Below are 26771 nucleotides of genomic sequence, written 5' to 3' on the forward strand. Positions count from 1 at the left end.
ATGCTGTGATGTCTCTTCTACATAACGAAAAAAAAATTATTCATTTTCCTGATGAAATTGTCTTAAAGATAGTACAGTCTTAAAGTTTTACTGAGAGAGAGAAGATGCAAGAAGGAACATGGCTCTAACTACTGTGATCTACTGCACTCACCTAGAGGCTGGAGACTTGAGTTCTAGCCCCTGCCTCCAAGACCACTTCAGTATTTTATCCAAGTGAGTACAGAACATGAAATATTTTAGTCCAGGCAAGATAATCAAATGGACAGTTTATAGCTGCCTCTGTGTGTTGGGTATTTAACACATACAAGAAGAAATATTTGATGCATGCCGACACGTTTATGTGCCTAATGTTAGGCAGCAGCTCAAAGAGCGTGGTCCTCCGCACTGAAGCAATGCACAGCAAAACTGGCATGGTAGAGCTGAGGACTCAAGTATCAAAAAGCATCACAAAGTTATGCAGGTAACTGCAATGGTGTCCTTTTGCAGGCACTTTACAACGCTGATTTTAATCGCTTTCAATTACATCATCTCTCACATCAATTCACAGCAAACAGTCGTAACTCGTACTTTTCTCATACTATGTATATCCATTAAACCTTCCTGTCCTGGAAGTACTCCTTTTAACAGCAAGGAGTGTTGTGTTGGTGGCTGGATTTGTAGCAGTAATGACAGTGCTATTGCTTGCTGCTCTCAAATCAGATTCCTCAGCACTTGCACACTCTGAACACCGTCTAATCTGTGCACAGTGGAGGAAAAGGGTGCATGAGCTGCCAGCAAGAATCTGTCTTCTACTGTGTATTTAACTGAGAGAATTAATGTTGCTGCGGGTTTTTTCATTAGTCTAATTAGTACAAACAACTGATAAATAAACCCGAAAGAGTTCGTCTGTTCCTCTTCCTTTTACTACCTATATATAGCTCCCCAAGCACAGACATGCCTGAGCAGCACATACTGCTAATGTATTCCCATCCCAGCAATGTCCTTCCAAGGTACACAGAATTTTTGGCTAGTAAACAGAATCGCAGAAAGGTTAAATGAATTGCCTAATCATTTGGCAAGGAGGTCTCCTGAAACCCAGCTGAGCCACTGCCCCACGCCACGAGACAGAGGTTCTCCAACTCCCTTCCCGGGATACCCACCATAAGCATCTCTTCTGGACACCCCTCCACGTAACACTTGCCTACCAAAGTTCACACCTCATGTCGTCCCCCACTTCTGCCCCCCGGGACCTTCTTCCCCACCTCACTTGGCTCCTGTCCAGTTGCTGTGACACAAGCAGGTACTACACGGAGCAGCATGCTACTACCCCGAGCTGATGGGCTTTAATTGCATACCACTTCTTTGGGTCAGTGGCCTATTTTGTGACTCAGGTCAAAACAGGCAGCGAGGCAGTGCTGTGTCTGAAAATCTTTGTAAATATCATAAACATGGTTACAATTAGGCCATTCTCTGTAAGAATTATAAACATTAATAGAGGATTTTGCTCTTTCAGAGTGCTAAGCAAACAACTCCTCAGTGTTCCTACGAGATGAGTAGGTCAGCATGTACTATTACATCCATTTATGGACAGCAGGAGGTGAGGGAGAAGTGAAATACTTTACTACTTAGAGAGGACAGAATCAGGACTTTAAATGTTCCAGTTTTAAATGCCACATTCATTCCTAGAGAGAGATTTCTCCTTCAGAGTGCATGAGAAGAGTATCATGGTGCCCCGTGCCTTTCTCTTCTACAGATATTCATGTCTTTTTCTAAGTCAGTCTCCATTTGGAAAAATGCATCCAATCGACCCAAGCAAAACTGAGAAAGTGTGGCAGCCGAGGCATGGTGTAAGCTTTTCATCCAGGACACAGCTGAACACGAGCAAGGCTGCTCCCACATCCCAAAAAAGAGAGCACAAAAACCAAGCCCAGTAATTTATTATACAAACTGTCCTGATGCACATCATTGGACTGCGGGTGTCATATAAAACATCAACAGTAGATGGCAAGCGTCTGCTCCTCTTATTCCAGGAGAAAAGAATCGGGAACCTGATGCTGGGTTGTCCCATGTCACGCTCTGAAGGTCTGGCAAAGCTCAGACACTTTAAATGCTCTTTGCTTATTTGGGACCCAAACAGCAACAACAGCAACAATTCACAAACCACAAACCAACCAGATGGCTAAACTGATGAGAGCTTTGCCAGCTGCGTGTTTATTTATGCACAGCTTTTACTAAAATCACAAGATAAAACGTGGAAAATATCTTGGCTGCCCATAAGCAAGCCCAAGGGGATGATTGCAAATACACGTGAAAGCCTGAACACTGGCACCAGATGTTGGAAATAACTTGGTTGCCCTGTTTTGGTTTTTGGATTTTTCTGTCTCCATATTGCAGCAGGGTCATTTAGGTGGAAAGTTACAGAGAAATAAGAACTGAAATAAACTTAGAAGATCAGGAAATTGGACTACAGAGAAAAACTGAAGTTCCCATTTCATCCATGGAAACAGGGAGAATATTCACCTTCAACACCTAAGTGTCTGTGAGACAGCTGAGTAACAGGTTGAAACTACTGTCTGTCATATTACATGTAACTACGTCTATAAATCACAGAATCACAGAGTGGTGGGAGTTGGAAGGGACCTCTGAAGATCATATAGTGCAAATACAGATCTGTATCTATAAACCCTGATAAAGGGGTAACAAAGGGTGAGGAAGCCTACATCTTAGCAAGCTGCAGGATAATCAAAATAATTGGAACATTAGTTAGGTAATAAAAGACACCTTGCTTGGAAATGGTGGCCCAATTTAAAGAACTGATGTGAAAATGCAGAGGGAATAGTACTTGAAGTCTAATCAGGAGTAATGAGATGGAAAGCACAAAAGAAAAAACAAGTATGACTCCCACTGATAGCTTCACCCACATTATGTGCTCTCACAGCCTTGCAAGGAAGTGGCAGAAACCTCATTATTTTCATATTCTAAAACTGTATTCACACAGTTAAACAAAAAAAGGTATTAGAAGGGAGCATAAAAGTTGAACAGTCCTCTATGCAGAGGACTCCAAGCCAGAAAGTCAATTTCCTTCTCTGATGTCTCTATTTCCCTTTCTTTCCCATAGTTCTCTACCACAAAACCCTTCTCTAAGTGATACTTGTTTCCACAGTGTGAGAATCCTACTAGGGATGTCCCTCTGTCACAGCCTTGGGGCATCCTGGCAAGGGAAGATGTCCACAACATTTTCTAGGACCTGAACCCAAGACACACACTGTCAGCAGCTTACACGTCCCAACAGTAACACACACAGGCACGCAGTATTTCCCAAGCGTCAGGGCTCAGCGGCCCTTAGCTGTATCCAGCCTCAGAAGAGAAGAGTCATCAAGTCATGGGCAGATGTTCATTTTGCAAGTGCAACAGAGGACAAAAAGTTCTTGAGGGGAAAATTCTGTGGGTGAACACGAGAGCACCTCTCAACCTGGTGCCCTCAGATTAATATCAACAGCTACTGAGAGTCGTTTGCTCCCACTCCATTGACTTTGCCAGAAGTGGATTAGGAAAGATTCTATCAGATCAGCTTTTGAGGCAGAAAATTGCCAATGGGGAAACAAAATACTCAATCAACAAAGCTGGATCTGCTTAAAGACATTCCATAGTCTAAGTGATGTCTTCTCTGTTTTACAACTCTCTTTCCGACCATATGTTTGCCTAGCATAGTAAAAAGGCATTGTCAGGTCTTAAAGAGTACCAGGAATTTCCAAAGACAAGACATCCCCTGAAAAAAAACAATACAGGACTGTCAGATTCTTCCTTGTGCATTTTGTTTGTAAACCAGCACTATAAATCATGAAAATTATAGGAGATGTCCACAATTTAAAAGAAATGCAACTTTATATAGAAAACCAGCATATGTTGCAAGCAAGATACTGCCACGGACAAAAACATATGCAATCTCTGTGCAGTGAGATGGAAATCTCTATCACTTTTGTCTTCCGGGCCACTGAACTTCCTAGCTGCACGAAAAGATGAAGAGTTCTGAGTGTAAAAAAAAAAATTAAAAAATTTAAATGTTTCAGCTTGTACAGGCTATCTCTCACTGTAAAATATTAGCTAATTTCAACATCAGTATTTTAAATGTTACACTCAAAGATAAAACCCCAAAATATTTTCATATCAACATAGTCAGAAACAGATAATAACTCACTCTTTCAAATTGTAGCATCCTTCAAGCAGACTGGTACTTACCGCCTGTTACACTTTGCTATTTCATCAAAAAGGAGTTTCCAACGGGGTCGTCCAACCAAAAGCCTTGAGTTTAAAGCTTGATATTTTTCACCAATTATTTTCTGCAAGAAACAAAACATTCCATTCTGCCTGATTCGCAAATTGCCTCATACGACCCAGGGCTCCCATTTTTGACATTGGCCGACCTACCATATTGCCGAGCGCAAGTATCACACAGTTTTGATTAAAATCGCAGTCACTTCATGCACTAATACCTTTGCTCACTGCCTTTTCAATGGCTCTCCTTGGTGTTCGTTGTACATTGTTCCTCATGCAGCTGCTCAATAATCTCCCTATTACTTTTTAACCAATTTATTTAAGCCATAAAACAATAACTATACTCCTATTATTCATTCCCTCACTGGCTTTTAATGCTAAGATGGAAGAAACATTGTTGATGTAAAAATCATATTTCTGTCTGAAGTCTTTTTAACTTTGTATTAGTAACTGTTAAGATGACTAGGTCTAAAAAAGTAACAAGGGAAATCTTACATTTCTCCCCGAGAGCAGTTTGCCAGATGTTTTGAATTGCTGAAACAGCAGAAAGCAGTCAGAACTGCTCCCCGGATGGGACCCGACCCATTCCAGCAATGCTAACTCACCAGCATTTTGATAGGGTCTAACGCACTTCCACGTCAGGGCATTACCCTTCCTCGTCTTTCTGTCCCAATGGAAAGGCAGAGAGAAGTTCCATCTTACCTAAGCACTGCTGCACTACCTGAGACATTGCTCGCATCAATGCAAACACTGAGTCTTGGCTCCACTCTGTTGGCCTTTTATATTCAAGAGGCATTTGCCGAACGATGGGTTTAGTACCATGTTGTCACACGAGGATGTGACTTCTGAGCAATGCGAGCAAGAAGCAAAACCGCCCTAATTTTGGAAGCAGTCAGCACCTGGAACTAACATCAGTGACCAGATCAGCTGTATGGGCAACAGAGAGTTGAGTTTAACTCCCCCTTCGGAAATCATGAGCAGCGTTATGGTTCATGCTAGTTTTGTTCAATAGGCACAAAAGAAAAGTGACTTTGAAGAAAGACTTAAAGTTTGCTTAAATAAACTCAGTAGCTGCTTGGCACACTAGTAATTGTGTCACTGCAATGCAGTTCTGGTTTGGGTTTTAATTTTAACCTAACAGTTATGCCACAGGTTCATCAGTTAGGTATTTTCAAGCACTCCACTTCAATCGACATATGTCACCCAGGCATCAAATTTGTGGAACGCTGTTCATAACTGCTGCAGCCATCACATCATTTAGACTATTGGACAGCGTTCCTACCAGAGCTGTGAATGTTATGCTATCTCCACCTGGTACCAGGCAGATCAGAATCCTTTTTGCATGGTTTCTCACTGCATTTCATGTTTTGTAATAATTGTCAAGCTTGGTTCTGGGCTTGCTGCAGTCAATGGAAAGCTTCCAGATGCAGCAGGGTAAAGAATCAGGCCTAGGCTCATGTGCTAAATCATGTAAAATGAAGATCGTAAGCGTAAACAGCTATGGTAAATGCCAAGAGCTGGGGAATTAGCCCAGCTTTGAGGTTGGTAATACATGACAGTTGGCACCTGGGTATAATTTCCAGTCTCACACATCAACAAATTTTTAACTTTTGTCTATATCTGACGCAAAAAAATCCAAAGCTTTTAAAAATAGTCTCTCTCAAAATATTTATTTCAAAAGAAGATTTGAACTTGCAAGGTCCTAGAACTATTCTGTTTTGGTTCTTAGCCCAGAAATGATGCAGTCTTCCCATCAAACACAGCCAACTGTCTGGTCCGTGGCCTGGCCTGGAAGGACCTCTTTCCTAGAAAAGCAAGATATGTATTTCTGCCTACATCTAATCAAGGCTACTAGACTAGGTTCTCTTAATGCTCTGGGGATGGACTTGCTCTCTTGCCCTAGTAATGAAACAGTCACTTGAGTTTATGGCCTTATTTCCTGTTCTTTTACCATCTGCAGTAATTCCCTTTTGCCTTTGACTGACAGTTTGCATTATCTACTACCCCAAGGTCTAGTTCGGTTTACAAACAGCATTTAGCCACATACCTGTATTCCATCTGTTTGACTGAGGTACAGCTGGATATTTATATAGTCTGGTCGATTCTCCTGCCAAAGCTGGGAGGATGATAAAAACAGCTAGTGAAATAATATCTCTTCTCTTAAAGTAAGTATAAAGTCACTTGTGTCTATTATGCTGAGGGGCATTGGTTTCAGCATCAGTCAAGTAACCTTTTAATGAAGACATGCTTGCAACCCTTTGTGAACTCCTGAATGTTGCACACCATGATGTGTGCAAAATATTATCATAAGAAGCTACACGGCTCTTAAAATTCACTTGAAATTGTAAAACTTCCCTCCCACTTAGGCCCCCCAACTTACATGTTCTTCTTCTACCTCATACGTTTCACAGATAACTGTCCGGACTACTGGTACACACAACACTGTGCAATGAAATACTGGTGACATAAACTGTTTTGTGCACCTCCAAGAATAAATGAAGTCTGGCTTAGGTAGCCCAAGCAGACATGCTGCCTGGGCTTGCTTGTTTTGAGCAAGCCTGCCTTTCAGGATAGCGTGACACACCTTGCATTTAGTAAGTTGTCAGTATCCCTCCAAGCAACATCCATTACCTTGTTATGCAACATACAGAGCAGATCAGCAAACCAGCGGAAAGATTCAATGTCCCTGCACACCCAAATGAAGTACAGTCTTCTGAGCCTGTAGCATATCCAGCCGTCACTTAAAAATAAAATATTTGAGTACTTAAAAATTATCCTTTCAAAAGGAAACACTAATTAAGATGTTTCATACTCATTAGTGGAAATGTGAATTTCCATTAGAAGCTAACTGCTAAGTTGTTCTTCATACTATAATACATCAGACACCGAAATGACCAACACAGCCTATTAGGATGATCCTGAGAATATCACATCTCCAGCACAGAGCTAACTCCCTTCACAGATACTGTTTCCATATTAGGAAGTTGTCAACTATACAGATAATTTGGGCAGTGAATATGGATTCATGTATCATTATCAAACTGCTATTTCGAAGCAAAGCAGACATTCTAAGTTCAGGCGTATTATGTCAATTCTTTATTAGGTTTATAAAGTGACCCATAGCACGAAAATATTGACAAACGAAATAACGTCAGGGCTTAATTCAGCCTTTATATGTGAAAGGCCCTGGCTGATTATAATTAATACTGTAGCAAAATCACAAAGGCAAAATCAAATCAGAGCTCCATTGCATTAGGGAACTGTGTGATGTATTACAGGTCTCAGAAAACCCGGGTGGGTAAAGTGCAGTCCTGGGCAGCTTCTGGCATTGCACTGAGAAAAATAGGACTCTCATGTCAGATTTCTAATTCTAATAAAGCAGAAATGTAGCACAAAGGAAGGATTGGAATGAGCAGGGTAAGAAAATAGAAGTGAAAAAAGTCCTGATGATTTAAGAATTTAAATAAAGAAAAAATATCCAGGAAATATCTTCCTAGCTGGCCAATGCTGTTTTCTGTTGTTTTGATCACTGAAATGGTCAGTGCAAAGATTGTTTCCTCCTTCTCCTCCTAAAACACTTTTCACATAAATCTATGTAAGGGATGGCTCCAACCCCTGTCTCACCTCCCCATACCTCTACTGTAAGCCTGAGGACCAAGGACGGAGACATTCCCAGCTGCATGTAGAGGCTAAGACCTCACCTTTCATATAAAAACCCCATGGAGAGAAAAATAAAAAAGGTCTTTAAGGCAGGGGAGTACAGTGTCTTTCAAGTCTTGATTTCATCTTTTGTATTTAAAAACTTGTCTCGGTTTTGGCTGGGACAAAGTTAATTTTCTTCCTAATATCTGGTACAATGCTTTACTTTGGGTTTAGTATGAGAATAATGTTGATAACACACTGATGTTTTAGTTGTTGCTCAGTAGTGCTCAGCCTCAGCCGAGGATTTTTCAGTTTCCCACGCTCTGCCAGCAAGCAGGTCCAGAAAAAGCTGGAAGGGAGTACGGCCAGGATAGCTGATCTGAATTAATCAAAAGAATATTCCATACCATAGAGCATCATGACCAGTACATAAACTGGTGGGGATTGGCTGGGAGGGGCAGATCACTGCTCAGGAACTGGATGGGAATCGGTCTGTGGGTGATGAGCAACTCCACTTGTCTTTCTTGGGGTTTCTCTCTCTCTCTTTGTTATCTTCCTTCTCATTACAAGTATTATTCTTGTTATTGTTGTATTCTGTTTCTTTTATTAAATTGTTCTTATCTCAACCCATGAGTTTTAATTTCTTTTTTCCTCTGATTTTCCTCCCAGTCCCACTTGGGGCAGGCAGTGGAATGAGCAAGCGGCTGCGTGGTGCTTAGTTGCCAACTGGGGTTAAATCATGGCAAAACTGTTGACCTGCAGAACAGGATTTCCTCCATCTTTTTCTGACTGCCTACACTCAGACAAGCCCTTAGGAAGGGTTACAGTCTGGTCAGATGTGACAAGATAACTGAGCAGCAGTAACAAAGAAAATAAGTGCCTTTCATCATAAAAAAAAGGATAAAAGAAGGTAAAAACACATGGCATTGTGTATTGAAATGCTGCAGTTCAGTTACAAAACACCACTCTCAGTGATGAAACATTGCAGATGGACAAAGAGGCTGGACTGGAAGACTTCACAATGCAAGTCAAGAATAGATTTAAAATAGTACCTCAGACACATATGCTTAGGTCTGCCTCCAGCAGGATATAGTATGCAATAAAGGTGCAATCCCCCATTACAACCAAATCCATATATACATAACAGTTCTTGTGTGCTTCTCTGTTGCCACTGCCCATAATAGAAGCATCATTTACAAACCCTTCTGCACGAAAGCTGATAGTTTTCCTTAATGTAAGTTATATTTTTTCTGCAAAGCAGGGCATAGGGCTCAACAGTTAAGTGGAGGGAAGGGCAGGGGCAGGAACTAAAATGTGTACATACAAGAGGAACCCAACTGAGTAGGAAACAAATGACTGCATCGTCAGGTTTCTGATCTCCTTCTGACCTGAGTGTCCTTGACACAACAGGACTGGCCCCACTGCTCTGCAGCCCTGGCATTGTACAGCACTTTGCATGTTCCCACCTGCCAATTTCTGCTTCTAAGCCAAGGCAAAGACAATAGACGGATCATCCCTTACACCAGTGCTTTCTTGATGTTTAAACGCTGAGAAGGGAAGCAGGCTAAGACTGTTACTTTTCTCCCAGAATCACAGTTGTACAGTGCACAAGGGGGAAGACTGGCTACAAAGGCAGATTATGGGATTGGTTGCTTGGAGGCCAATGTGTGGCTTTATTCAGATAAATGGACATTGCAACTTCACTAACCTTCTATGGCAATGTCTGTGCAAGTTCCTACAGCCTCTGATAGCCAGAGGTTTCCAATACCTAAAGCAGAAGGAGCTACAAGAAAGCTGGAGAGGGACATTTTACAAGGGCATGTAGTGACAGGACAAGAGGTAAACTGAAACAGAATCACAGAATCACAGGATCACAGAGTCATAGAATCGTATAATGTGTTGGGCTAGAAGTGACCTTTAAAGGTTATCTAGTCCAACCCCCCTGTAGTGAGCAGGGACATTTTTAGATCAGATTGCTCAGAGCCCCATCCAGCCTGACCTTGAATGTCTCCAGGGATGGAGCCTCCGCCACCTCTCTGGGCAACCTGTGCCAGGGTTTCATCATCCTTATACTAAAGAACTTCTTTCTGATCTAGTCTAAACCTAATAGTGTAGATTTAGATGAGACGTACGGAAGTTCTTCACTATGAAGGTGGTGAGACACTGGAACAGGCTGCCCAAAGGAGTTGCCCCCTACCTGAAAGTGTTCAAAGACAGGCTGGATCTAGTGGAAGGTGTCCTTGCCCATGGCAGGGGCTTTGGAACTAGATGGTCTTTAAGATCCCTTCCAAACCAAAATATTCTATGGTTCTATGATTCTGTGATATGACATTAGTAGAGGGAAACATCTCATTAGTTGCTGCTGGCTTATCATTATGTTCTGCAGCATTTTTGGTAAATGCTGTCAATTATGATCCATTACAAGGAAAATGGTCATCTTATCTACCTGGGTCCCACACTTCAATTTTGAGCGTATTGATGCACGCTCTAAGGAAAAGAAAATGAGGGAGTCCAAGATGGTCTTTGAGAGGCAATGGATGCAAGCTAGAACATAGGAGGTTCCACAAAAACATTATAAATAACTTTTTCACTGTGAGGGGGACAGAGCACTGGAAGAGGCTGCCCAGAGAGGTTGTGGAGTCTCCTTTTCTGGAGACATTCAGAACCTGCCTGGCCACGTTCCTGTGTGACCTACTCTGGGTGATCCTGCTCTGGCAGGGGGGTTGGACTAGATGATCTTTTGAGGTCCCTTCCAACCCTTGACATTCTGTGATTCTGTGATTCTGAGAGCTCTGCTATTATAAGACAGGTGGGGATGGTAATTTTCAGAGGCACTCAGCACTGTCAGGTCCAGCCCAGGCCAAGGACAGAAGGTGCACAGTGTCTAAATCCTAGGCTTTAACTTCACTTTGGAGTTAGAGCTGGCCATTGGCATGTTCTTCTTCGAACAAATGCTTCAACTGTGCATTGTAACAGCCTCCAAAAGCTGACTAGTCTTTCCAGACTTCAGGGAAGGTTTGCTGCTTTGGCTGTCTGTTTATACAGTCCCTATGACACAGGGGCTGTGCCTTAGCCAATACTCTAGCAATAAATAAATAAACAAACAAACAAATAAATAAATGCAAGACTATTTTACACAGCATAAGATTTGATGGGAACAAAGTTGTCAATATGACAAAGAAACAAGAGGTGAAAGATAGAATGTCAAAGGCTTTAAATTTATTTTAAAAAAGTCATACTTAAAATTTAATCTTTTCCACTGGAGTTCAGGATATAAATATTATGTGAATCCAAGCTGATTCCTTTCCTTTAAAGCTTTAAGCTTACACATTTACTGAAGCCAGAGCAGGAGAGCTGGCCCTGCATTTCCAGCAGAAAGACTGTCACAACCTCCTGACTCTCAAAAATCCACTTTCATAGCCCACAGTCTCACCTAAGTTGGGACCAGAAGAACAAATCTCGATGAAGGCTGTAACAACATTAATCATAGGCTGCACTGGGGACAGGATATAAAAGCCAGTGACACTGTCCCAGTTCAGGTGCATTATTGGCACAACTCTGCCCTAACTCAATGGGTTAGAAAGTCTGTATGAAAATATTTATTCTCTTCAGGGGACATCTCAGTCCCCTACCTCTCTCCAAGGAATCATTGCTTTATGTTACCTCTTAAATGCTCTGAAAGTCTGTCTGACATGCACTACTGTGGTAAACTGAGGGGAAATGGCTTTTAAAAGGCTAAGCTCACTTACAGCAGTGTGTTGAGTACTGATGCAAATGGTGTAACTCCAATACCTCCAGCTACGCAGAGGCTGACCTCGTAGTTCAGGGACTCCTCAAAGGGACTTCCAAAAGGTCCATCCACATACAGTCTGTAGAAAAAGCAAAAGGAACATTTTTTGAGAAAGCTGCTAAAATCAGAATGAGGAAAAGAAAAGCGAGCTGGAATTAAAGCCCTCCAGAGATTTAGTTTCAATTTTTTGTTAATCTTGGGATGCAGAATGGGTCTTTTTCCTGGGAAGCTTTATGTGGAGAGAAACCAATGCACAGGTGATATCAAGATCATCTATGCCCGTTGGCACATTCCATGATTAAGCAAGCTGGTTTTTAGTCAAATAAGTGAAGGTGACTAAACCATGACTGCTCTTTGTGTCTGGTATTAGAGGGCAAAGAAAGTGCTGTGCTGGAAACAGTAACAACTTGTCAGGTCATATAGAGGAAAAAAACAAGTTTAGCTAGGCTTGCCTAAGAGCTTCATCTTGTGAACATCAGGAAGAGCTGAGATGGACAAAGGGCTAAAAAAAAATCAAATTTTCCTGGCTTCTCAAAATACTTTACAAGGGCCCCCAGGGAATAAGTAAAAGGGGACACATATCCATCCTGCAATGTGCAAGAGCAACAAATTAAGATGTCTACTCGTTCACTTCATGTCCAGATCCTTGGGAACATGACCTATCTCAATCATACAGGCTATCTGAAGAGGGAGAAAAATCGCTGAGTTGTAGCCCTTTGACTCATGCCTCTCATTATTATAACAGTGTTGTCCACTTTTCTAAAGATTGTTTAGAAGACTGTGTCCCATTTCCAACTCATTTTGAATATTTTAGATACTGCTGGAAAGTCAGTTGACTGTAATTTAAACATGGGCTTTTAGGCATCTTCAAAAGTTTGACCTCCAAATCTTTCCTCACTGTTGGAAGTCTGACCAAGGTCAACCATAGATAGTTCAAAATCTATGGGTTGTAAGATATCTGGTAAGATTTACATATGCCCTATCCTACTTATGGAATACTGATCATATATTTCCATTCTAGCTTAGCATTTAACTATTATAAAGAGAACCTGAATGGTATATTAGGTCAAAGTCCATCCCATGTATGAGTGGCTCACTGGATCACCACATTTTAGGTGACCGGTAAGTACAGCAAAGTGTGGTGGGACCAGCCCTGCAATCAGCAGCTCATTGCTCACAGCTAGACTGAGATCAACCTTTGGACTTAGTCCACAAAAAAGCTCCAACACAGATTAAGTTTTGTACACACACATACTGGTACTATTACACAATACCCTGCGTCTAAGGAAAGGGCATAAGCTCCTCCTTCACAACATCAGCCACAGAATTAAAGATAGAGGAGTCGTCTCTTTTTCCAGACAAAGTCTTCCAACCCTCATCTAATTCTTGCCTTTTGAGGGTTGGATCTTAGCCATAACTTAAGATTTCAGTCTGCTCGCATTTCTTTTAGTTTTGTGGTCTGACCCTTGGCATCTTACCAGTCAAGACAACATCTTGTCTGGGTGTCTTTGGCGAACATGGTCCTTTCTAGGAAATTTCTTCCAGACCTCTGCTATTGCTGACATCTTGATGTCTCATGCGTCAGGCTCCTTCTTCTACAGTGTTTTATCTAAACGCACGTAAGTACCTACTTTCTGATAGATCTGGAGGCCAACAGGCTGAACCTTAACTATGCCCTGTCTTATGAACTCCTTTCTGGGATCTTGGTGTCCTACCAGGAGAGAAAGGGAAAAGATACTGGGCCAGGCACAGCCATCATCAGAAGGTGCTGAAAGTGCTGGCAGTAGATGTTTTTAGGTAACCAAGATTCATCACTGATACACATAACTAAGCAATCTGCAACCTAAATATGTTTATTTTTATTTCTGTCTTTGTAACTTCAAGTCACTACAGTATTCAACAAACGTTCTTTTGGATAATCTCAAAGCTTTTCAACACTATTTTCTTGTTAGTTCCAGTATGATGAGAATAGTAGAAAAACAAATTTACTACTTACTTAGGACAGATAAATTCTTCTCCATGAGTCCAAGAAAAACTTAACCAGACATGTGTATACAATATAATCAGAACTTTAAGTATCTTCTCATTAAACGTTTCCTGCCACATAACACTTTATAACCCATTTGCTTAACAAGGGTTTATTTTCCCCTAATGAAATGATACCACCGTCAGTGCAGAACGCAGCAGCAGCTGCTTTAAGAGATTTTCTAAACATTGCACTGTCATTTGACTGAGGTGGTAAAGAAGTGTCTCTTATTTAAATAAGCAACAGGGAAAAAATAGAGAAGCAAGTCATAACTCTGAAATGAATCTGGTCCAGAGCACATTTTGAAGGAAGTCTGCAAATGTTATGGTCTCAGATGGATACCTCAATGGAGATCTAATTTCAGAGTATCAGTGTAGGGCAAAAAGAAAAACAAAAATTACTGGTTAATAAAGTCCAGCAACTGAAGTCCACTGTCAGTCCTGGCATACTTTTTATACATATGTTACCCTAACCAGGTCCTGTCTAGCTGGTGAAATCTGGAGAATTGCCCCTAAAGGCATGAAGGGCATAAGCACAGGCCTGAGGGAAATTCCTTGCATTTTTCACGAGCAGTACCAACTTCCATTTGGATACACAGACTTAAAGCCAACATTTTGGGGGAAAACCACAAGCAAACAAAACAAAAGCAAGCTAGCAAAGGAGATTCTTCCAGAAATTACCACCGCGCATGTGACAATAGTCATACACTGCAGGGATGTCACTTAGTAGAACTGCACATAAGCCGGAGGAGTAGCTGAGGAGTAGATGAGGAGTAGATGAATTATGTATGTGTGACTGATCTCATAAGGGATGATTCCTATAAGGTCTGAGTGTCACTGAATGCCACTGACATGATTAGGAACTGAAACATGTAAAACTAGATGTGGCCACTCCAAGCTAGTCAAGCATGGTCCATAATTCCACACCAGAAATTCAAGAAATAACCTTCAATTAAATATGTATTTTGGTCAGATTGCTCCAGTTTGTGGCCCATTAGCCCCATCTGGCCTATAAAATATTTGCCACTGTGTCTTCCGCGGAGGGAGCGAGGAGCAGTTGTCTGGACAGCAAATGCAGTCAGAGAAGCCAGGAGTCTCCTGCTGTGCCTGCATGTGGTCCAGCACAGAACAGCCAGAAGTCACCATTTCCAAGTGTGAGAAAGAGAAATGGGGAAAAAGTTGGAGAAATATTGCTACTGTGTTAACCCACTCTGCAGGACTGCCTGAAAAGATCGATTCCAAGGATAACATGATTGCCCTAGAAGATTTTGTTGGATGTCATGAAAATCGCACTTTATCACAGGACTAATATATAACTAAAGGAAACGTGGCTCTGATGCCTTGATGCCTTCTTTAATTCAAGTCAGTGGAAGAAAGAAACCTCTTGATGCTGTATCAAACAGCACAGTGATGAACAGAGCAGTGATTCAGTCATGGACTTTTGCAGAGATTATGCAACTTTTGCTTCCTGTCAACATGTTCCTCCTTTCATTTGGTAATACTGAAAAGTTTTGCATAAAAGCAGTTCACTACTGCAAATGAAATCTCACAGCAGTCAATAAAAAGACAGACAAGCCAAGGGGGGGCAAGATCATTTTTTGTTTCTTGAGTTGTGCCCCAGATATATCACACTATCATGTTATTGCCTCCAGTCCCTCCAGCTTAAATTTAATTAACATGAAGGAAGAGAAGGGAATTTTACTAAAAGTTTAGAAATTTTCCCTTCGGGCAAACTTATTCAAATAATGAGTTGTTCTCTTCACATGTATTCATTTCCAGTCTTAGGAGTGCTCTCAGTTATTCTGGCACAATTTCTTAGCTCAAAAACAGAAAGAAATCTCCTTAAAACAGAATATTTCACAGAAAATACCAACTTACATTCTACAGTACATAAGTATAGAAATATCCCAGCAAGCATCAGCACAGCTTGTTTCAGCACAGGGCAATGCAATTGCACTGACATGGGGCTGTCCCTAAACCGAGGGGCACTGTCTCAGGGACACAGTCAGCTGTACTGCTTCTGAGACTCAAGTTATTATTTTCCATAAGGAACTACACAGTGATGCATGGAGTCACCCGCTCACACCTCTGAAGGACTTGGACCTCAGTGCTGTGCTTTACCTCAGGGTGTAGGTGCCCTTAGGAAATGTTAATGCTTATGTTGAACTTCACTAACCAACTGTAAATGCTGATATTACATTTTTTCCAGGGTCTTTGGAGCTACTGTGAGACATTATCTTGGATATCTTCTTAGACAGAAGTTAATCCAAGAGCTTGTAGGAAATTTTAATTAAAGAAGTATCAGCCTTAGTAAGCTGAATAAAATGCTTGGATACAAAATATAGCAGAGAAAGTGAAGTCTTAATCTGACTGAAGTTTGTGGTGAAACTCTTACCAATGTCAGCAGAGTAAGGATTTCATCCAGCAGTATGAGATTTTACATCCTTGGAACAGTATTCAGTTTGTTACTAGGACCTGAGTGTAGGCATTTTTGTGTGAGCATACTGAGTAAATCCCTGACAGAGTCAACATCGACGCAGACAACAGCGTTAGTGGAGCCTAGAGAGAGATTCCGGATGTGAGTAATTCCTTTCTGTCTATTGACTGTGCTGAGTCAATTCAACAGGACCTTAGAGACCAGTGTCCCTCTGGAACAGCAGCTGAAGGCCAAGCAGGACTGAAGTGGCACTAGACACCCAGCCTGAGGCACCTGAAACAGATCTAGATATCCACTAAGATAAAATGGAGCTTAAATATCTACTTCACACACAGACATTTAGATGTCTGAATCCCTTCGATGATTCCCTATGAAAAGCTCATGTCCCTTACTTCCAAAGGTTTTGGATAAATTTCTCCAAAAACACTACAAAATGAACTAAATCACCTTTCTGCCACACTCGTTCTTCTCTTTAACTTGTCCTACCAAAACACAGCTCAGTACTGTCATGATGGATGCAGCCTGAGAACTCCAAGGAGCCAACTGTCCGATGGCTGACACAGCCTCCTTACGCTTTGCTGCTGCTGTAACTCTTATGCACCAGAGGGATGCTACCACCCCCTTCTGATAACCCACAATACCAGCCTCCACCCCCACGTGATAAATATTCAAACAAGTGCCTTCATGTTCCTCCCACACTGCCCTTCATGCCTGGGAGGAAATCTCTGTGAACATCTGCAGAGCTATTTCATTATTTCCCTTCAAATTCCTTCATAAGACTCCTCTTTCCTCTAATATCTAAAAAAACAATAAATCAAAAGGTGACAGCAGTTGGGCTGCGGACAAGGTGCTCACCACAGCTCAGTCATATTCTGGCCCAGTACTGTCTCACTGTTCCCCTGAATTTTGCTGTCTGACTGCACCTATCTGTTATCTCCTCTTACTTTTAGTTGACTTTGCCAGAATAACCTCTCTGCTCTTTGACTGTGTATCAGGATGCATGATGCATGATGCATGACTGCTTCTCCAGAGCACTAGGATAATGCAGGTAAGTGAATAATTACTTGAAACCACTGAATTCTAACTTAAATCAGAGGCAATCTTTCATATTTCAGGCTTGCAGAAAGCAAAACTGACAACAGAAGTGTTCCAGACCACTTTGGAGTCCAAGGCTCAACTCACAGTTTTCAGTAAAAACTTAGCTCCAACAAATGACATGATTTAATCTTTCAAAGAAACTGCATTTACTACTATCAAAGCTGTTCTAATATTTTCTGCAGCAAAAATAAAGACATCCGCTTCACCTTTTGAAGTCAACACAGGCTCACAGAATCACAGAATGACTTGGAAGGGACCTCCAAGATCATCTAGTTCCAACCCTCCTACCATGGCAGGGACATCTCACACTACATCAGGTTGCTCACTGCTTTAGCCTGGCCTTGAATACTTCCAGGGATGAAGCATCCATCCTAGGAAGTCATTTCATGTCATTTCATGTCATTATATAAACCTCAGTTAATAAGGGTACACTCTGATGCTATTTTTCCAGGGGGCTTGTGATTATTGACAGCATTTCAGTACCAACAGCCTTTTACAGATGAAGAACCACCACGGAACAAAGCACATCATCCTTTGTATGTATTTCCAAAACTGCAATGGCTTTCAAGGTTTAAAAGCGTAACAAAATGTGACATCTGGCATGTGAGATCAGAGATTCCCATGTGTTCTCCTGACATTGTAAGGATGATCCTTTCATTAAAGAAAACAGCCTCTTAGCCAAGTAAGCTTGCAGAATCCAGTGGGTCCAATTAACTTCATATATTATTTTGCACAAGATTGTAAAGCATTATGATTCTAATTCATATTTCATTAGGTATTATCTCCTTTGTTTTTACAGCTTGAGTTTAATTGCTGATTGATTATTCAAATTTTTCTTTTCAATTTCAAACTTGTTCTTACAATATTTTAGAAGCTGCTTCTCTCTTCTACAGAAGTTGCTTCCTTCATCAATTAGTGAAACATGCAATTATAACAACGTAGATATTCAAGGCCCTATAGAATGTGACAAGGGTAAGAAAGTGGAAAAGCAGAGCAGGCACCTGCATTTTCATGGATAAAACTCCCTCTGTAAACCCTGAACTGAGATCCATGGTTTTCTATGAGCTTCAAGGAGAAGAAGGTCTCACTGGACTGGGCTGGAACACCACAGCAGTAAAAGTTGTGCGACCACCTTTGGGGAGCTGAACTTGTAAAAGACAAGTGAGAAGGATGGCAGAGAAGAAAAGAACCTCATAACTTGTACAACTGACAGACACCCTTGAAAGCAGGGCTCCATCTCTCAGACCAAGCTCATTTTCTTCAGAAATGAATAAAAATGTCTACATATTGCCCAAAATAACTATGAGGAACACATATTTCTTATTACTCATTGCTGACTATCACAGGAGAGAAGCAACAGTTTAGACCATTCACTTACTTCACTAAAAATGTCTGTAAAACTGCTATGAGAACTACAATCAAGTATAATGATGTATTCAGACAACTTTGCTCTCTGAAAGTACGTGTACTTTTTGTACCAAATCCTTGGGTCAATATTCTTAATTAATGTTGTATTAATTCTTCTCCATGGCAACCTTTTTGCTGTCATTTTTATCAAATGTTTCCAGAATGTATTCTTGTGATTCAAGATCACCACGCTTTAATTTATTATAATAAGAAATCCAATTTTCCACTTACTTCCTTACCAATTACAGCATCTATTTTGTGAAGTGCCTCACCTCTCTGTAAACTTGTCTCCTACCAATTTTGCCTCAGCTAATAAGTAAAATAAAGATTATTTGTAATGATTGCAGCTCATTTTTTACGTTGTTACACTTGTTACATCATTAAGTGATAAGATGCTGCAGATCAGCAACCATAATTAGGTTGAAAGGCCATGTTTCTCCACAACTCATTCACTGGCACAGTAATTATCTGCCCATCTCACTGCAAAGAGAATTTCTGCTTGAGAGCAATCCATTTCCATATTTGACATGTGGTCTCTTTCAATATTTACAGGAAGCTTTCTCCTGCCTATACTTTTCCCTTTGGTGGCCATCTCAGAGCTGTCATCCCCCAGATGGCATGGGTCCTTCTCTCAGGCACTGATGATACTAACACAGAGTCTCTTCCTCACTTGGCAGATCATACTCAGTGAAACAGGATAATCCATGTCCCCATGTCAGTGGAAATACCTGCAGCATCAGTATCTCAGGGCACTAGCGGATACCTGAAGCAACTGAAGCATATTAATGCATGCTGATGGTCAGAGAATTGTAGAATGGTTTAGGTTGGATAAGACTTTTAAGATTATCAAGTCTAACTGTTAACCTAGCACTGACAAATCCATCAGTAAGCCAGGTCTCTAAGCACCACTTCCACACATCTTTTCAGTTCCTCCTGGGATGCTGACTCAACTGCTTCCCTGGGCAGCCTGTTCCAACACTTGATAACCCTTTCTGTGAAGAAACGTTTCCTAATATCCAATCTAAACCTCCTCTAGCACGACCTGAGGTCATTTCCTCTTGTCCTATATTTTGTTACATAGGAGAAGAGACCAATGTCCACCTTGCTACAACCTCCTTTCAGGTATAGAGTGAGGTCTCGTCTCAGCCTCCTTTTCTCCAGGCTTGCAACTGGATTGCAGATTTCAGATGCCGGTTCTAATTTTTGCATATTAACAGCACTGGAGGTCTAATGCAGTTCCCTCACCCAGGGTTTGGGTATTTTCAAGTTAGGTAAAAAGTCTACATGAGACTCAGAAAATCCCGACAGTTAGTACATACATGAGACTTAGTCGTGTCCTCCCCTCCCCTGGCAGCTGCTTTGCACTTAAAAATATACACAGGGGACACATTATATCAAAGATCAAAACACTTTTTTTTGATAGAGTAGGCTGGGGGAAAAAGAAGACCATTCTAATTAGACATCCAGACTGCTAGCAGGCTTTCCCACTCAAACTCAAATAGATCTTGGGGCTGGAGAAAGAAAAGGTGGCACCTCCTGACAAATCCCAAGGATGGCAAGTGCATAAATTAAAATCCCAGCTAGGTATCTTCAGAAACAAAAGGGGGGAAGTAGCTGATTAGAGTGCTGAAGACATAGCTGGCAGTAGATCAGGTAGATTAGAGTTGCTGAAGACAAGGCCAGGCACATCACGCTCACCTCCAAAGGCAACTCACTCAGGGCTCTTTGAACTAGATTAAGTGGAGGTGAAGAATTCAAAATGAAGAGAGTAGGAAGAAAAAATGAAGGAGGACAAATCTCACAACCAATTCTGCAGTTGGAATGAAGCAGTAAATCCACAATAAAGCAGGATCCTCAATATCTAGATAACTTAAGCACAGATATGCTACTTAAAATGTAATAAAGCCCCAAGAAAAAATTACCATGTCTCAATGCTGACCTGTTCCTGTCTAAGGGTATACATTGGGTAAGCAAAGTGACTTAGTCCAGTTACAAGCCCATCTTTTCTCTGGAACACTTGCTTTAAGGGAAGATGCTCTCCATGAGCCTCACATCCTATACAGGCCAGTGAACACGCCTATAGGAGTAGGTTTCCCTCAAGGCAGCTTCATGAAGCAAGTAATAACTGGTTTGGGAGTCTGTAAAACATCTTTGCTTGAATTTAGCTGCCAGGAAGCCTAGAAAGGAATTCTCTAAATACTGCTCTGACAGTTGAGGAGTGAGGTCTGCAAGACAATAATAAGGCAACTTCAGATGGCTTCCAGATGTTCAGTGATGGTCAGACAGGCTAACTTCCTTAGGCAGACAGTCTCTTATCTGGAAAGGGATATAGAAAACTGAAAAGTCCAAACTGAAAAGCAAGAATACCTGCCGAATGCTAGAGTCAACCATACATGCTTACAGTAAAATGGCAGATGGATGAGATCACCCAAGCTGAAGAAGGAATTTCTGAAATCAACATAAGCCGATTGATGAGCCTGTACATAGACTCACAGGCAGAAGCTTAGCAAACTACCAGAGAACTTACTGCATTACATCATAGATGAGCTCAGTGCAACCCTGACCATCTTGACCTCTTCATTGTTTTTCTCTGAATATGCTCCAACTTCTTATTTCAAGTTCTATTTTTTAGAGTGAACATCCCATTATTGTCTGCAGTGTTCCAATTTCAGTCCTGCTAAGGCTCTATATTATGGCATCATTATTCATAGGTGGTAGTGTCATTATTACTACCTTTCTAGAAATATAAAGATGTCTCTGACCCTCTGGCCTCTCGAGTTATTAGAAATAAAGAATTTTTCATTCCTTGAATTTTTTAATTCCTTCAAGTTCTCACCTTTCTATGTGCTTTAAGAGTGTCCATGATAACAGAAAGTCTTATTTTTAGCATTTCTACAAGTTCTAAGAAACTCAGAGAGGTGACCCTGAACAAAACAGATGAGCAAGTGACTTAGCAAAAGATGGAGGGGATTAGTGTTTAAACACATAATTCCTCTCATAACCCTTCCCACCTTTACTTTTCATAAATATCCTGAAGGTTGCAACCCCCTAGATGTGAAACACAGCTGTAGGGCAAGGTGACTATAAGAGAACAGAGGCTGGACATCACAGCAGAATACCTCAGGCATGGAATCAGGGTGTAAGCCAAAGGAGCTTTCCTGTAGGTCCAATACCAGTTCCTCTTGACCAGGCCCCCTGAAGTTGCTACAGACAGAGAAAACCCACTGGGTGTGAGTGGTCTTGTCTTTCCTGAGAGACACAGCAAGTCTTGACTCGTGAGACTTCTTGCCTAAAATGTGTCCTGCAGCTCCACACTGGTCAAGCTGACCCCCATCATGTTTGCAGTCATTGTGAAATGCAGATCACAGGACTCTGCCTCACGTCTGACCTCGAATGCCAGTTTTTGATTAGTCAGAGAGGAAGAGAAGTCCAGCTTTTAAATCCCATCTCCCTTGTGCTGATCCACTATCATCTCCAGATTGTCACTCACATCCTCAGCTATGCTCTTCTTTTTGGTGAAACAACGTAGTAACACTTTCTCAGATCTCCTCTCCACAAGATCAGGAATGCTTAATTTAATAGGTTTAAAACTCTGATACATGCAGACAAAAGGCTGTTATAAAGGGCAAACTGTGATCCTAACATCCTCCCCACCCTGTGTCACTGCTTCTTCTTTGATCATGATGATCTCTCTCTTGGTGAAATGTCTGACATTTCTGCCTCTTCCAACTCATCTCCCTTTTCTTCCACCCACCTCCAGAAATTTGCCAGATCATTCAGAAATTCCAGTCCATCTGCTCTGAAATATACTATCCTCCCATGTCCAATACCATCTGAGGATTTAATTAACTTGGTGTTTACATTTCCCTCCTTGTCATTCCTTATTTGATATATTGGAAAGAACAAGTCCCAAGACGAATTTGATGCATATTTGATACCTCATCCCTTTTAAATCTGTCTGCTTAAGAACTTCTTCTGTTTGCCACCTGTCAGCACCCACTTTTTCTTTTTTTTTTAACATACTGTGCTGTATTCTTATTTAGACAATACTTTGATAAATTCTATATAGGGGGAAAAAAACAAACAAAAAACCAAACCAACAAACAAACAAACAAACAAACAAACAAAAACACAAAAAAAAAACTCAAAACCCAACCCACCTGATTCCACAACAAAACAAATGAGCAAAAATGCTACTGAATTTCATGGTATCAGGATTTAGCTCTGCAGGACTGAAAGATGTATTACCAAGCAGAAGACCTCTACACAAGTAAATATACCAGGGCATGGGCAGTACATCATGGATAAAATCTCAGTGCTCTAGGTTCCATGTGTACCTATCAAACGTCATTTCTTTGAAGAGCTCACTCTGTATCCATCAGCTGTGATCAGTGGTTTAGGTGTTCCACGTACCATTTACTTTTTTTTTCTGTTTCAGGGCTCCCTTAACAATTATAATTTAAACAAATTATAAAGTAAAAATTGGACTGACAGGCAAATACTTTCTGGTTGTTCCTTTCTGAGTTTGAGAAAACTGCATTTATGTTCCTCCTAATGGCTGTATTCATCAACTATTTATTTGCTAAAGCACCACAACATGTTTCTAATGTTATTACAGCTACATCTATTGTGGAAGTGCCCAAAGGTCCCTAATCAAAAGGAACTTTTCCCCTTGGGGTATGAACTTTATAAAGAAAAAGGTGAATGGAGCAGCTTGGGTGCGGTGGTGGGATCCAACCCACTCTCTGCCATATCTTCCTTAGGAGAACTTGGGCAAGTCAGTTTGACATTATGTGACAGCACCTATTAGACATCATCTATTAAACAGGAATAGTTATATTTCTCAAGCAGAGAAGAACATTGCAATAATGAGTTCTTTAAAAATTTGAGGCTCATACAAACATCTGTAATGGCAGTCATAAACCCCATCAATATATGGATCACAGTTCTTAATTAGCACACAAAAAGAAAGGACAACAAAGAAGTGTTTCCAGAGCTTCACTGCTCTACGGTTTCCAGCTGTCCAGTTGATGGCTTTTATCTGCAGACTTGACTGATACACAGTTTAAAAAGGGTAAATGATAGCTTCACCTCTCATTAGAGGAGACTTGCTAAGACAAAGAAGAAAGGGTAAAGATGGCTGTGGATCATGGCACCAGACCTGTTATTTGCTTGTTAATTCTATTTCACTAGTTTGGTTAACCTTACATGACAGTGTTCAAATACTCGAGTGCACAGTTGTTTTTTACCACCGGTGACCCAATGATAATAAAAACATACATGATTTAAAAGCACTTTTGATATATTTGTTTCTGTGGACAAATTTTATGGTGCAATGTCCCCTGAACTTTCATTCTCCAAGGGACCTTCAGTGAAGAGAAAAACAGAGCCCAGACTCAGCAAAATCAAGACACCCTTTTGTTTTTTAATAGATGCTAAATATTTCAGTCATGAGTCTTCTCCTTGGACATCATAAGAAGGATAGAACAGGGGAACGAGCCAAATTTAATTGTCTCTTAATTGCCAAAACATTTCCACACGGTGCAGATGCTATTCACTGGTGCCAGAATCTGAGTGCAGGGCTAAATAACTATCAACAGAGTTAATTCAGTGAAGGGGGTTCATCTGACCATGTACAGCTGGCAGAGCCAATGCAGAGATAAATGGATTTCTTAAGCTCCAGTGATGCTGTTTAGAGCTGCTTGCAGCCAACCTACTCTATTTTGCTATCAAATGACCTAAGAGAGCCAGCTCAAATCTTGATAACCACTGTTTGCACCAATCCCTTGAAGTGGATTCCTTAACTGTAGTGCAAATTTGAACTACAAGAAAAGATAACTATCAGCTACTGCACAGCTGGTTACTGCCATCTAATAACATGAAGGCAAAATGCATATAGATACACATACACAAAAATGCATTCAAACAGCAAAGCACTGCCACAGATGGAGCAGTGAAAGCTAGAGAAATTCCCCATCTCAGAAGCGCTGCTTGTGCTGACTCTGAAAGAGGGAAGCAGGGGCTGAGCCCCAGGGGACAGTCCCTTCTGCTGCACTTAGAACTTGGAATTAGATGCTCAAGCACATGCTAGTGGCACCATGAGTGACAGAAGCCTTGGAGACTCCCAAACTCATAGCCTGTTTTCTCCTGGGGACACAGCAATCTGCAAATAAATCAGCAAGACAATCCTTAAACCTGCCTGCTCAACACTAGAAGGAGCTCAAGTTGCCCATCTGTACCATCCTGCCACAGAACAGCAGTGCCCAGAGGCTCTCATTACCATCAGAGCCTTATGCAAAAAAACAAGCTCATAATATTTTACTCTGCTGATCCCACAAGGTAAACCTGCTCTTTTAAATTAACGTATCTCCACGTAACGTGTGAGCAGCGTACAGAACAGAAAGCTACATCTGCCTTGTCTTCCTTCCTTCTCCCTTTCCCTCCCTGCTCCTCCTGCTCAGACCACACAACATTCAGCATCACTGCTCCCTTTCAAGACATTCAGAAACCAAGCTCAGTTTCTTCTTTTTCTTCAGTTCACCAGCAAATTTGACATATGTGAGCTGAAGCAAAACTTCATGTTGTCTCCTTGAAACAAACCAGGGCTGACAGAGGCTGGCATGTAATGATTGCCCTTCACAGAAAGTTTTCTCTATTTGGATGGAAAGCAGCACAGCATTTGACTTGGACATAACTGAAATATGTAACCAATGACTTCTACACTATTCAGATCAGCTGTGATCCTCCAGGACAGCAGCTCCTGCCCTTCCCATTCAGAAACACTGGCACAGTCACTGAATTGCCAACTGTATCATCCTAACTGTTGCATTTTGGTACTTCCTAGTCTTTCTTGCAGCTTATACTAAAAAATTATGGAAAGCCTGAGTTTGGTTCACAATGCTGCCTGATTTTATGTTATACTAACTTAAATAACGTGCTTGTTTCCTAGCTTTGAGCAGAGTGGGATTTCTCCAACGCACTTCAATCTCTTACTGATGGAGGGATTAGCTGGAATCCTAGAACTGCTTCCCTTGAAAACTGCAGTAGCAGGATATTATAACGATCACAGAGTTTCATCTTCACAGTGCCCAAAGCCCCAGACCATGAGGTGGAGGACTCCCTTCAAAAGATAACATTACACCCATATGATTTGCCTCATCCAAGTTGAAAATACATTTGGGGTTTATTGAAGTACAAGAAAATCCAGTTCTGCCACCATTTCTTTGGACTTGCTCTAGTAATAACAGTACCATGTGATGGAAAAATATTAACCGACCACTTCTATTGCTCTGTTTTCCCTCACAATATAAAAAACAGGGCACAAAAACATAAACTACAAATGGCTTTCAAAGTCTTTTGAGAAAGGATGAAAATACCTTTGTTTTGGAGAAAACACTGGGAATAAATGCCCACATTTCAAATATTGTTTAGGAAGGTTTGGCTGTCCATGTTATAAAGGACAATTTAATCTATTTTAAGGCTTTCAGATTGGTTTAGCAGAAGGAAATCAATATAATAAATTCAATCCTTTACGGTGATTTGTCTGAAAGAGGAAGCAATTATACCTTACACATTCCAATATCAGAAATCACTACTAGTAGTGTATCGAAAAAAACTACTGTAAGGCTTAAAGACATGGTATAGAGTGAAGGGAAATACAAGGATATAATATCTTTAAGTAACATCACAATTCACCATGCAGAGGAAAACAAGTCCCCGGTCCTCAGAAGCGCTCAGGCATTTGGCTTTATTTAGAATCTTTAGAGGACTTTTTGAAACTAGAGAGGATGTAGAGTGCAATTGCCCTGAGAACTGTATAGGTTGTATCATAGAATCATAGAATGGCCTAGGCTGGAAGGGACCTTAGAGATCATCTAATCCAACCTCCCTGTCATGGGCAGGGACACCTCTCAACTAGATCTGGCTACTCAAGGCTCTGTCGAACTTGGCCTTGAACACCTCCAGGGAGGGGGCAGCCACAACCTCTCTGGGCAACTTATTCCAAAGTCTTGCAACCCTCGTACTGAAGAATTTCTTCCTCAAATCTAATCTAAATCTATTCTCCTTCAATTTAAACCCATTTCCCCTTGTCCTATCAGTGGATACTCTTGTAAAAAG

At 41.1% G+C, this 26771-nt stretch overlaps 1 protein-coding gene across 2 annotated transcripts in view; it reads right to left on the bottom strand.

Annotated features, from left to right (window-relative positions):
- The window catches only part of NOX4 (NADPH oxidase 4), a 111837-nt gene that overhangs the window by 1431 nt on the left and 83635 nt on the right, over nucleotides 1–26771 (bottom strand). Inside the window, exons 13-16 of one of the 2 annotated variants that reach the window (XM_009864390.1) lie at nucleotides 11646–11765; nucleotides 6886–6994; nucleotides 6302–6370; nucleotides 4219–4319 (exon numbers count right to left, since the gene is read on the bottom strand). In XM_009864390.1, coding sequence (XP_009862692.1) covers nucleotides 4219–4319; nucleotides 6302–6370; nucleotides 6886–6994; nucleotides 11646–11765 — 399 coding nt within the window. The remainder of the gene's footprint in view (nucleotides 1–4218; nucleotides 4320–6301; nucleotides 6371–6885; nucleotides 6995–11645; nucleotides 11766–26771) is intronic. The other variant, XM_009864391.1, reaches the window with a different exon arrangement.

Source organism: Apaloderma vittatum, unplaced genomic scaffold (genome assembly GCF_000703405.1).
Source record: "Apaloderma vittatum isolate BGI_N311 unplaced genomic scaffold, ASM70340v1 scaffold802, whole genome shotgun sequence".
In the NCBI taxonomy this organism is placed as follows: Eukaryota; Metazoa; Chordata; class Aves; order Trogoniformes; family Trogonidae; genus Apaloderma; species Apaloderma vittatum.